Consider the following 12,701-nt stretch of genomic DNA (forward strand, 5'->3'; position numbering starts at 1 on the left):
CAGCAGAGGAAAAGTGAAAACCTGCGCTCCTGGCTCCCTCCACCGGCATCTATCCCACCCTCCGGCTGTGCCAAGGGGTTTTCCCAGCACCTTGCCTCTCACAGGCTCTCATGGGGCCTAATCTGAGCTGGGACAGCAGGGCAGCAGCCCAGGCGAGCACTTGCAGCAGCTCAGTGCTATTATAGGAAGGTAAGGATCCTGCCATCTTGCCATTAAGTCATATCCTCCTCGACCCCATGAGGTAGTTTCCATAGGAGTCACCCTCTTTTCCAAGTGATGGAAGCTTTTATTTTTATCTGGCTTATTTATGCACTTCTCTTCCCTACGTCAGCACTGGCCTGGGCAGTGGGTTTGGGTCGTGAGCCTCTCCTTGAGCTCATTCCCGCTTCCTTGTGCAGCTCTCCCATCCCGCCACCCTGAGTCACCTCTGCAGCAATCGCAAGGCAGAGAGCCACAAGCAGAAGAAAAAGTCCAGGGATCAAAGCAGCACAACAGAACAGATGAATTAAGGAAAAGGGACCCTGTTTAGGTAAAAGTGATTATAGGAATAAAAAAAAAAAAAAAGACACCGGGGGAGGAAAAAACCAAAACAAAGAGCAGAAAAGTTAATTCCAAGAGTAACACAGCATCATCATTACAGGTCTTTTTTCAATTTGTGACTCGTTTTCCAGTGGAGGTGCAGACCCATCTGTAACAAGCCAAAAGTTCACTGGTAGCTACCTTGTCTTAGGTTATTTTTTCCAGCCCCCTGAGCAGCAGCAGCTGCCTGTGGCTCAATGGAGACACGTGCGGCCCAGGGAGCAAACCCCAAACGTCTGTGGGTGCAGCAGAGACAGCTCTGGCGGCCGATGGAGCAGGACCAGGTCTTTTGGGGATGTGGCCCTGTGGTTCTCAGCTGGTAAGCAAGAACTCGCTCACCCTCAGACAGCTCCAGGGAAAGGTCACACCAGCCAGAGGGAGCCATGTTGGCAACTCTGGGTAGTCCTTGCCGTATTTTCAGAGGCCAACAGCAATTAAGCTGTTGCACAAGTCCTCCTTGGAAGATGGAACAGATACAAGCGCTGCTGGTGATCTGTGCCAAGGGGAGGCTGGGTCTCGTCTGCACAGGGACACATGAACCAGCTGGACCCGGCGCTCTTCCAGTGGTTTGGTGCCCAGGAAACCTTTAGATATGCCAAGATGCTCCTGATCAGCTCCCTCACAGCAGAGAGCAGGAGTGCCCACACACCGTTTCGACGCTCAGGAGCTGACTGCAAGCCCTGGGCAGAACCATCCCACTACCACATTGGGGAAGGAGGAGCGGGGCTGGAGTGCTGGAGCCCTGCCTGCCTCGCCTCGGGGAAGAAGCCATACTTGTAGAGGAGCAGGAGGCCAGTTCCGTCCCCCAACGAGCTTCTGACTCAAGAGAGCAACCTGTGCCCTCAGAGCAGGGAGTCTCTTCTGCAAGGGAGCAGGAGAGCTGGGGTAAGCTCTTCACAGGCACCCTCCTGCTCCTCCCGCTGCCCTCCAAAGTGACTTTGTCCCCCCTCCAACAGCCACACTGTTGGGACTGCAGTGTTCTCCTGGGGAGCACTTGTGCGAGCAACACAGGGACAGGCCCTGCTGCCACCTCCCAAAGGTCATCAAGGGAAAGAAATGTCTCAGCACACACAATTTCCTTGGGGTTGTCTACCAGACTAAAATTGTATGTCACCACTAAGTGCAATTATCAAGAAAATTAAGATGGCAGAACTTTCGCTTTTATGTAATAACAGGGAGCTACTAACTCGCATACAAACTAGCAGAGCTCCCTCTAAGCTGCCCCAGACCACCAGGCTTCTCCCCTATCGCAAGTCCGCCCCCTCATTGCCTTCCTGGTGCTTCAGGAGGAACAGGCCTGATGCCTCCAGTTCACAGAAACAAGGTGTAAAAACCCCTGAAAGGGACAGTGCTGCCTCCCGACAGGGCACCTATTCCAGCCATGCCAGAGCAAGCGGAGCGGAGATCCTCGTGCTAGTCACCACTCATCTCCTGCGCCACTGCCCAGCAATCCCACCCCAGCCAGGCCCCCCAGGATCAGCCAGATATCCCAGGCTGCCTCTCACAGCATGCAAAGGTCTTTCTTGACTCGCTGGAGATGCAATCCTCAGTTGAAAAATTCATTAATCAGGAGCAGAGAAGCCTCCAGTGAATCTCCCAGCAAGAAGCAGGAAAAACAATATTTCCCCCACAATTCAGTCTAATTGCAACACCCTGGGGCACTCCAGTGGCTGTGAAGTGGAGGCCAAACTTTTCTCCCCACCCCCAAGAGCAGGAACTTTAACCCAGTTCAGTTTTACTGATAACAGAAGAGGGGGGAAAAAAAAAAAAAAAACCACGCCCCAATATTCACAATTTCAACTCTTCAAACAGCAAAGAGGAGGCACTGACAATTCTCTCTGGCAGAGCAGCTGGTGGCAGCGAGCAGAGGCCGTGCTGGGGCAGGATCCCCTCAAGCACCCCCAGCCCAAACCCTTGGGCCAGCAAAGCCAGAGGCCAGCTCTTGCTCGGCCGTGCCGCAGGGCCCGACCTGCGCCCAGCTGCTCTTCTGGGATTTAGCAACCGCTCTCCACCCGCCCCCAGAGTGACTCTGCACATTAGGTAGTTTCTGAGTAAGACCTCAAATGCGGCGGCAGCTCCGGGCCCGGGAGGAGCCTGCAGCCGGCCGAGCAGCAGCAGCACCTGGAAGGGCCTGGCAAGGGCTCCAGTGGCCCCGACACAAGTTCCTATTCTTCCCCAGCTCCCAGAGAAGCTGGACTCCAACCCACCCCACAGCCTCTGGCGAGGCAGGGTGGATCCAGCCACAGACATGCAGCAACCACACCCTGGCTGCTGCCTGCCCGGCTCCCCGCGGCCCTCCTCCTCCTCCCCCCGAGCCAAGAGGGGGCACAAATAGGGACTAGGCTCATACAGTTGAAAATATTTAATACGTGTTGTACACGTAGAATTACATTTTATACAAAACAAGATACATCACCGAAGGAAAACACTGTACAAAAATCCCTACGGGAGCCCCAAGCCTTTATACAACAAAGACCGGGAGTTACCAAGCCTAACAAAAAGGCTCGAGGACTTTCCGTCAGAGCATCTGTAAACTTCGTTTCTCTGCATAAACACTTTTAAAAAGCACCATGTAATAGTTCTGACCTAAACCTTTCCAAAATAGACTTTATTTAATAAACTTAATACTTTCCAAGCTTAAAATATCACCCGGTGGGAGGGCCCCTGCTGTCGACGGCAGCTGGGGAGCTTCCCCCGGGCGGCGGCCCGGCCGGGCAGGGGAATTCCGGGAGGGCCGGGCCGGGGGCGCTCCCTGGGCGGGTGCCGGCAGACGGGACCCGCGGCGCCGCTGGCGGGCGGGGAAGGGGGAAGTGCTGCCGCTGCCCCGCGGTCCTTCCCGTACGGGGGGGGCAGGGCGCCGGGACTCGCCGGAGCCCCGCGGCGCTGCCCGCGCCCGCCCTTCCTCCGCCGGGCCGGGGGTGCGGGAGGAGCTAGGGGGTGGTGGGTCACCTCTCGGTCCGGCCGCCCGTCTGTCCGCCGGGCCCCCCCCTCCCCTCGGCGAAGGGCGAGTCTCCGCGGTCGGCGCGTCAGAAGGCCACGATGGCCGTGCTCCAGGGGTTGAGGGTCCGCAGCACCGGCTCGTCGCAACAGATCTGTCCCGGCTCGGCCGCCGCCTCGGCGGGCGTCGCCGCCGCCAGCCCGTCGTTCTCAAGGGGCGGCGGTCGCCGGCCCTTGGGCTCCTTGGTGAGCAGTCCCGAGAAGCTGGAGCCGAAGATGCTGATGAGGCTGGCCACGTTGCCGGTCTCCATGTCCTCCTGCTCGCCCGGCGACGCGGGCGGCGGCTCCTCCACCTCGCGGCGGGGCTTCTTCACCGGGGAACCCGCCTGGCCCCGCTCACCGGCGCTCCGCTTCCGAGGGCCGTGGGGCGGCGGGGGCGTCGCGGTCCCCGCGACGGCGGGGGCGCAGTCCGGGCGGTTCGCCTCCCCGCCCGCCGCCGCGCAACAGCAGCAGCTGCAGCCGCAGGAACAGCGCCGCGGCCGGGGACCCTCGCAGTCCGCGCCGGGCAGCCGCGGGCCGCCCCTTGCCGCCTCGGCCTGCGGGGGCGGCGGGTCGCCGGCCGCCCAGGTGGCGGCGCAAGGCGGCGGCTCCTCCTCGGGGGGCCCGCAGGCGGCGGGGGGCGGCTCGGGCGGGCAGCCCGGCTCGCTCAGGTAGACCTGCCGGGCGCTGCGCAGCACCAGCGACACCAGGAGGTTCTTGTGGAGCTTGAGGCCGCCGCGCTGGCCCCGAGCGCTGTAGATCTTGCCCAGCGAGATGCTGACGATGCGGTGCGCCTCCAGCTTGAACTCCATGGGGGACGGCGGCGAGGGGGACGCAGGGCCGTGAGGAGCGGGGCCGCAAGGGGGGGGGAGGGGGGCGTGCCGCGCCTTCCGCCCGCGCCCTGCGCGCCTCGCCGCTCCTTCGCGCGGCCGACTGAGGGGAGCCCACGCGCCCGGCCGCATTTTATAGCGCACCCGCCCCGGCCAATCAGGGCGCCCCGCCGGCCGCTCCAACCGCCGGCTGGCCCTCGCGCGCCCGCGCCGGCCAATGGCGAGGCAGAGAAGCGGGTTCGAAAGCTCGCCCCGCGGAGAGGGCTCTTAAAGCGGCAACGCCAGAGCCCGGATCGTGGTGGGGCCCTCCCGGGGGCACCCCTCGTTCTGCGGCACCCTAGCTTCACTGCACCCCACATTGGCTTGATCAGACCGACAGGCAGCAGTGGAAATTTTGGCCGAAACGACTGAAACATTTCAGGGGGGTGAAAAACAACCCCAAACAACCCAAATCAAGAGCAACCCCTGGTGAAAAAAGAAAACAACCAAACCCAAACCAAGAGCATCCCCTGTTTTGTGCAGGTTAGAAACGTTTCCCCAAATTTCAGCACCGGTCTCTGACATCCTGTCCTGTAAGAGAAGGAAATGATGTTGGTCTTGGCTAGAAGGGGAGGTACACCTTTTAGTATTTCAAGGAAAATCTGCCCCCATGTCGAACAGAAAGACAGGGGTCCTGCAGTGAAGCTCACAGAAAGCCCAGGACAGAAGAGGAAGATCCACAACACGGGCAGGAAGGGCTACAAGAGAGGATGGGGGAGGACAACAGGCCACCAGTATCTCCAGGGGTGATGGGGCCAGCAGCAGCCTGGAGCACTTTGGGAATCCGCTCTGCTGTAGCTGTGCAACCAGGTGGCAGGGCCAGCCTGGTGGCTGGTGGCCGCAGGGGACAACTCACCCCCCCAGACACAGTTCCAGGCGCCTGGGAAGCCTCTGAGAAAGTTCAGGGGGTGTTTCAGGGCTTGGAGTGTGGACTCTTCTTCTTCCACTGAGCAGCAACCACTGTCTGCAAGGAGGGAAGAAGTGAAAGGGCCCAAAATTAAGGAAGTTCAACATGCCGCCCCAGAGTATCAGTTTCCGTTCCCAGCTGACACATGACAACTTGCTTCCATCTCTTTTTTTCCAAGTGATTTGTCCACCAAAACAAGAGCTGCAGACTGTCGTGATGCTTTATTGGCAGGATCTGCCACCACATCCTGGCTGGCTGTAAAGACAAGGGGGCTGCTGGTCACAGTGGTAACAAAAAACAGGTGAAGATTCAGCCACATCAAGACACAGTTGACATAGCAAGAGCCTTCCCTCAAAGAAACCCCACACTTGGACCAAATACATGTTTTCCGTCTGCTTGAACGCAGCTGGAAAACCTCAAATGCCTCTCTCTGGATATTGAACATGACAGTATGTCAACCTGGGAGTTGACATCTCAAAATGTCCACCTCCTCTTGCACAAACCTGCCACACTCAGTCTTGAACAACTAGACTGGAGCACACTCAACTGCACAGCCAAAACACTGGCCAAAACAGCCAGTCTCAGCTTTCCCCCTACCCATGACAGGACAAGCCTCTCCTGGCTGCAGAGAGCAGAGCTGTCCCCCCACGCCTGGCGTGGGAGGCTGGAGGGACGTGAGCCCTGGTGATGGGAACCAAGGGTTTCCAGACCCGCTGAACCTGCTCCCCATGCCTTGAAGGGCCGACAACACCCTGGCCTAAGCCCTCAGGTCAGTCTAACCAGCCCAGGCAGGTCTGGGCTTGGATATTTGGGACTGCAGTCATGCCTGCTGGCCCAAAGCCAGCACATCTGCTCACCAGTGGTGCCCTCTCTGTGGCACAGCCTTTGGTTGGGCCCAGGCAAAAAGGCCTGTGCATCACCAGGCGAGTTGTTCTGGAACTGCTGTTTGCAGGATCCAGGCACCTGCGTCCTCAGCAGAGATGACCTGGGTTAGAAGGATAAAGCCAGGTTTGATACATTTCAGCTCATTCCTGACTCAGATGTGGATGAAGAGCAGCGGTGCAAAACCACCTCACCAGCTGGAAAAAGCCAGACGCAGGCAGAGGAGCCACGGTGTGAGAGCTCTGCTGAGTAAAGATGCCTGGATCCAGGCAGACCGACCTGTTCTTCCGCTCGCTGCCTCACCCCGATGGCATGAGGCATCATTTCTTGCCAGTGGCCAGGTTTTGGCTACTACCCTGCCTAGGAGTGGGCAGGCCAGCAGCCTCTCCCTTCCCCTGGCCAGGGATAAGCACAATGGGGATGGGTACCAAGCAGTCCCTCATCCCTATTAGTGCTCAGACAGGAGACTTTGGGAGCCAGCAAGGTGGAGCAGAGGTGCATGCCACCATCAGAGAGCAGACCTACCACCCGCTACCACCAGTTTCATCCACCGACACTGTTCCCGGTGTCAGCTACAACCCGCAGCACTGTTATTCCTAGGGCACCAAAGCCCTGCCTTGACATCTGCCCTGTTCCTGCCTGCATTCCATGCCCTTTGCAAAGAGGCAGGAGAAGGATTTCTTTCCCAGGGGCTGGCAGTTAAAGAGGAAGGCAGAAGGAGAGGACCGCAGCAGTGCAGGCAGCGTACAGGCAGCCTGTTTAAGCCAGGCAGTATTTTGGCGGCTGCCCTGCCTTTCCCTCCCAGGCTGATGTCATGCTTTAGGAAGTTTGAGGCAGTCACATGGTAGCTTCTGAGGTCAGCGCCTGGGGTGTCTTTGTTGTCTGCCTGCCTGCCTGCCTGCCCTGGGATCCTGCCTGCACCCGCAGCCGGTCCTCAGTCCTCGCTGGTGGGCGAACCTACTGGGGCTGCCCTCTGAGCAGGGCATCTCGGCGATACCCAGGGCGTGGGAACCGTTGTCTCCGTGGGGATGGCATCCCGGACAGTCGGACATGCCTCGTGTCTGTCCGTCTGCCCACAGAAGGGGCATTGCCCCACATACTTATGGGTCAGGGGGAATACAGGAGGAGGCGGAGGGAAGGGTGCGATGGGGCACTCTAATCTCCGCATGTGATCTACCCAGGCTGGAAGGGGGTTGATGAACAATTAACAATCCTTCGGCTCAGCTGCTGTTTCCCGAAATAGCTCTGGCAGGAGGAGGAGGGCGGACGGGCTGGCAGACAAAGGTGGCCTCTCCGCCAGCAAGCTGCAGCCCACGGCGCGGCCGGCAAGCCGGCGGAGGAGGCAGCCCCGGAGGCCGAGCAGCGGGGAGCCCGCGGCCCCACCTGGAAAGGAAAACAATGCGAGATAAAAGCAGCTCGGGGCAGGAAGCAGCTTGTGGTACAAATAATAACGGCAGAGGGCTGCGCACACCGCTGGGTTTTTTGGAGGCATTTAAATCCTCCTTCGGTGGTCGGCGCCGGAAAGCTCTTCAGGGATTCGAGCGGCTGCGTGCTGGCCGGGCGCAGCGCGGGCTGCTGGGGCTGCGTGCCGGCTGCCTGCGTGCCCGCCCTAGGGCGGCAAAACCCCAGCCGGGTGTCCCCCAGACACAGCCCACGCGGCGTCAGCGCGGCTGGGCGCCGTACCAGCACGGCCATATGGCCCGCAGCGCGGCCGTCCCGACCTGCGGCGGTGGGGCTGAGGATGTGGTTAGCAAGATCCTGTTTCAACAGTGGTGCCTGGCCCCATCCCCAGTCCCCACAAACCCCGCCAGCCTCTCTCTGGCTGTCACCAAATGTTCCGGCCAGGCCCCAGGGGGAAGCCAGCTGCAGCAAAGAGGAGGAAAACCCTCCGGATAGGACAGGCAGTGAAATAAGGGTCTCCTCAAAGCACAGGCTGAAGTCATCCATCACTGCTCTTGGCTGTCCCAGTGCCACTGCAGCACATCGTCCCCTCTCGCTCTGATTGGGACCACGGTTCTTGAGTTAGACCCTTCCTGGGAAGAAGATGAGAACAAAACAACCAGACCTCCTTCGGGTTGGGGCAAAAGCCTTCAGCCCAACAGCAGCCTGCAGCAAAAACAGAGCTTCAGAGCAGCTGAAGCCCAAGGGAGATCCAGGTGCACCCCCAGCGATTGCTGACAGAAGAGGAACAGGACAGGACAGGAACATTTCCAAACGCAGATGCATCCACAGCCCAAGTTCATTTCTAGATGGGAGTAACAAACATCTGAATTGTGAGGGACCCACACAGAGCTCAAGGAGAGGAGGAGGAGGAGGCTTGTTTGGGGTTGGCTTTTTTTTTTTTTCCTCAGAAAAATCAATGATTTGCATGGATGCAGTCTGGACCTGCAGCAATTGGATATCGGTAACTAATCCCCTGGGGTTCCCAGCTGTTCTGGTTTATCCATGCTTGGAGGTAAGGTCAGAAGTGTGGGGAAACATCCCAAAACACAGCCAAGCATGCTAAGTGCTCGTCACTGGTGAAGGGAAACCAAACACAACATGCAAGCGAAACAAATACAAACAAATCGACACAAACTTAAACCCAAAGAAGAGGAAGCAGCTCCCTCGGCTTCTGAGAGTGCTGAGACACCCGCCCCTGAAACCACAGTGGGGTGTGAGCCTGCAGCACAGCCGCGTACGAGAAAGCAAAGGGGTTTTCCAGGGTTAAAAACCCCCTTCCCTTCGGCAAAGATGATAATGTAGATACCACAGGCAGGCACGAATCTCTCCTACGAGTCTTTTTTTTTTTTTCACTGGTGACCTGGGATTCCCCCTTTTCCCCCTGCAAAAATGATTTAAAATTTTCCTTCCCTCACCCTGAGCCACTGACTTGGGATTTCCCTCCCCTCCCCTGGAGACCCGTGACCTGGGCCCCCTGCCCATCAGAACTCTTGCTAGTTCTCCAGCAGCCTCTGCAAATACAAAGAAGGGGGGAGGGGGGGGGGAAAATCCCTCTCCCAGTTATCAGCTTCTTCAGGCAGACATTTCCCTCGAGAAAATGTGGCCCCACATCTTTTCAGTGTTTTATGGAACTGGTTTGGGTTTCCTGGGGAAAAAAATGCGTTTATTTGTCCGGGGTTTCCTATCAGACAACCCTTCTATTGTAGTCCACCTTCCTGTGTTTTTTTTCCTTCTCTGATATGCCTGCAATGGGTCCTGTGGCATTGCCAATGACGGAGGCTGCCTTGTGTCCAGGGTGAAAAGAAGCAGGACAGTCCTGGGATGCAGCCCAGCAGACAACCCTCCGGCTGCTCGACAAAGCCTGGGCTTTTTGCTGGAGCAATTCACTCCTCAGCAAACTCTTTGCTAAAGAAGGAGGCAGCCTCGGTGTCGTTCACCTGCAGCCCAGAACAGGGTTAAACATCTCAAATTAATCATGCGAACTCCACATGGAGCCAGCCAAAGTCACAGTTCAGGAAACTGTGGGGTAGATCGTCTGCCCAAAGGAGTCTCAGCCTAATTATTTTTTTCTCTCTCCCTGTATCTCAATGTCACCTTCCTTTTAGCCAGCAGGCAAATGACAACTGCAGCCCTCTGCACATCCCGGAGCACAGATGTGTCCTCTTTGTGACTGCTTCCTGCTCAGGCGTGATGGGGAGGTTGTTCAATGACATTCCCAAGCCACATAGCCGTTATCCTCGGCGAGGCTGCCTGCTCCGCTCCCTGCTAATGAGAGGAGGAACCAGGGTCCTTGGGACTTGCCAGCAAATCCCACCACATACTGTGTTTATTAAAAGTCCAAAGGCATCCCAGGAGGAAACCTTGAGTCCTCAGAGTAGCAACCACCAATGAGAGCACCAAGGGCAGAGCAGACCCTCTCTGTGGCGAATCCCTCCTCCCATCATCAAGGGAAACTGCAAAATAAAACATCTGTGCCTGCCAGCGGGCATTGACTCCCCCCACTCTTTCTGATCTGTGCCCCTTCCCTCTTGTAGGGACCTTCCTTTGGCCACCTTCTCTTTCATCTGGTTTGTGGGGCTGACTATGTGATGGATCCAAGCCCTGGCAAGGTCATCCATGGACACCAGGATGATGAGGTAGGTTACGGAGAAAAGCCAGGGGGGAAAGTTCCTTCCAATTTCACCCACTTAAAAAAGTAACAAGGACTCTGGCAGTCCAGCACCTTTCTACTCATGTAATTTAACCTCTTCTTGGATCCAGGTAAACTCTTACCATCCCTGGCATCCTGTGGCAGGCAGACCCAGAGGTTCACCTCCCAGAAAGTAATGCTGTCCTTTGCTCAATTTCATTTCCCATTTTCATCTTCATTAAATAACCAATTGCTCATGCACTACAAAGAGGAAAATTAATTTTCTCCCAAACAACCCTTATTCTGAATAGTCATCCTGCATCCCACATGAATTATCACCTTGCATTTGCTTGTTTATTCCATACTTTATGGCATTTTTACCATTTTTGATCCGTTGCCCAGTCAGGGATTGCAGTTTCTGCTGCCCACAGGTCTTGCACTGTTACAAACCCACCCGAGGGCACAGCTATGGCATGAAACCAACTCTCGTTAGACAACAAGAGCCCACAAGAGATAGTAATAGGAGGAGAGCCTCGACCACAGGAGAAGCTCTGGTCATGCCTCACTCCTTCCCAGACAACTGAAAGCCCAGGGAAACCCGCTCCACCAGCTCCAGCACATGGGACCAGGAGCATCCAGCATCCAAGCTTTCTTGGCAAGGAGCAGCCACCTCTTGGCATCTTTTTCTTTTAACACCTTGGGGCTGCTGCCGTCAGGTCACCACGCCATAGTATGGCTGAGGCCTCATGACGTCTGTCCCCTTTGCACTTCACAGTGAAGTCCCCACAGATTTGTAAAAATGAGGCTCAGGAAGCCTAGTTACAAATGCAGAGAGGCACAAGTGGGTAGGATTTGATGGAAACCCTCAGGACTTGATATAAAGCCTCGCTGCCCACCACAACACTGAATATTTAGCTACAGACTAGTGTTTTATATCAAGTTATCACTGCCTTAATCCTCCTCTTACAACCACCATTGAAAATCTCTAACAACTTTCATTAGAAATGCAAACGAGGAGGAAAAACACTGAAGCATCTGAAACCCAGATGCTTTATCACTTCTTCCTTTAGCTGTAACACCTTTTCTGGGGGAAAAAAAATCCCCCATACTTTTACAAATCCAAATTCAAATTAGTCCAGCTTTTCCCCGAGAGGAAAAGCCATCCTTTCCATGCCAAATGCATATTCTTTGCACCAGGCTAGTATGGGATCACCCCCACACACACCCTTCCCCCTTGGGTACACACCCCCTGCAAAAATTTTCCTGATAAAAGTTTCAGTGAGACCAGTTCTTTCGTGCAGACAGTTGGGATTTTGACAAGTTGGCACTTTTTGGTGCAGAAGTGTTTAATCAGATCTCTCCTGACCAGTTCTGCAGCTGTGGGCCATGCACTGAGCACTCGTCTCCCAGAGAGGAATCAGTTAGCCAAGCATGCCAAAAAGTGACTGAAACACTCCCTGCTGCTTCCAAACCAAAAAGCAGAGCTTCCTACAAGAAACAGCAAAAAGTCCCCCATTCTAAAAAATACATAGCAGTGCAGTTGTAGTGGCTTCCATGTGAAAATCTAAACCATTTACTACATCGCATAAATTAATTTCCAGCATCAAAGATAAGGCTGTCTTTTTTATTCCTGGAAAGTTTGCAGCTTCCCTACATTTTGGTAGCACCACCTTATTTTCTGCCCTCAACAGCTCTGTGAAGCTTTACACTTTTTCGCAAATGTGTAAAAAACCCATTTTCAATTAAGTGAATAAAGTGTTCGTAAAATTTATTAAAGGATTTCTGAAATTCATAGCTAATAACTCTAAGAGGCTACGGGATATTTTCTTTTTTTTTCATTCCCAGCACAATGAAGGTTTCAGGGGATGCTTAGCGAGAGTGAGCTGAACTGCTCAGCCTCAGCGCACCGAAAGGAGAGCACTGCAAATCACCCCTGCTAGACTTTCACCAGTGAACAAATCTAAACCTGATATCCTTTGGTGCATTGCTCAGAATACACCATGTCTTTAAGCACCCAAACCCCTTAGAGGCTCTGAAAACGGAGCAAGGAGGATCCGACACTCAGTGTCCCCCCTGAGCATGCACAGACAGGCGAGTCATGGTGTGCTGCACTTTGTGGAACAACCTGCCACCGCTAAGCTCGTTTGCAATATGTGAGTTGTTAGGGCACAGCACATTGAGATACGATGCTGTTTCAGAGCACAGCAGCACCCGAAGGAGAGCCAGCATGGGCACTGAGTAAATACCAGGGCTCTGCTGGGACGTTGTTGGCAGGAGGAAACCAGAATTGCCAAGCAGCTCCAGTCCAACCCAAGCTCTCCTTCCCCTTCTTGGAAACACACTGGTTTTCCTCCTCTATCCCAGCAAGAAGCCCAGAGCTGCCAGAGCAGGAGACAAGGGCTGCATCACAGTGTAG

General features: G+C 55.6%; 1 protein-coding gene across 1 annotated transcript; it reads right to left on the minus strand.

Annotated features, from left to right (window-relative positions):
* Window positions 1-2,926: 2,926 nt before the first annotated feature.
* Window positions 2,927-4,477, minus strand: IER5 (immediate early response 5). The gene has a single exon (XM_074908276.1). The coding sequence runs from the start codon at window positions 4,365-4,367 to the stop codon at window positions 3,606-3,608; it is 762 nt and encodes a 253-aa protein (XP_074764377.1). The 5' UTR covers window positions 4,368-4,477; the 3' UTR covers window positions 2,927-3,605.
* Window positions 4,478-12,701: the final 8,224 nt, after the last annotated feature.

This window comes from Athene noctua, chromosome 5 (assembly GCF_965140245.1).
Source record: "Athene noctua chromosome 5, bAthNoc1.hap1.1, whole genome shotgun sequence".
NCBI classification, from domain to species: Eukaryota; Metazoa; Chordata; class Aves; order Strigiformes; family Strigidae; genus Athene; species Athene noctua.

Bases quoted from the DNA above. Each gene is read 5' to 3' on its own strand.
- IER5 (XM_074908276.1), bottom strand. From the start codon at position 4,367: ATGGAGTTCAAGCTGGAGGCGCACCGCATCGTCAGCATCTCGCTGGGC.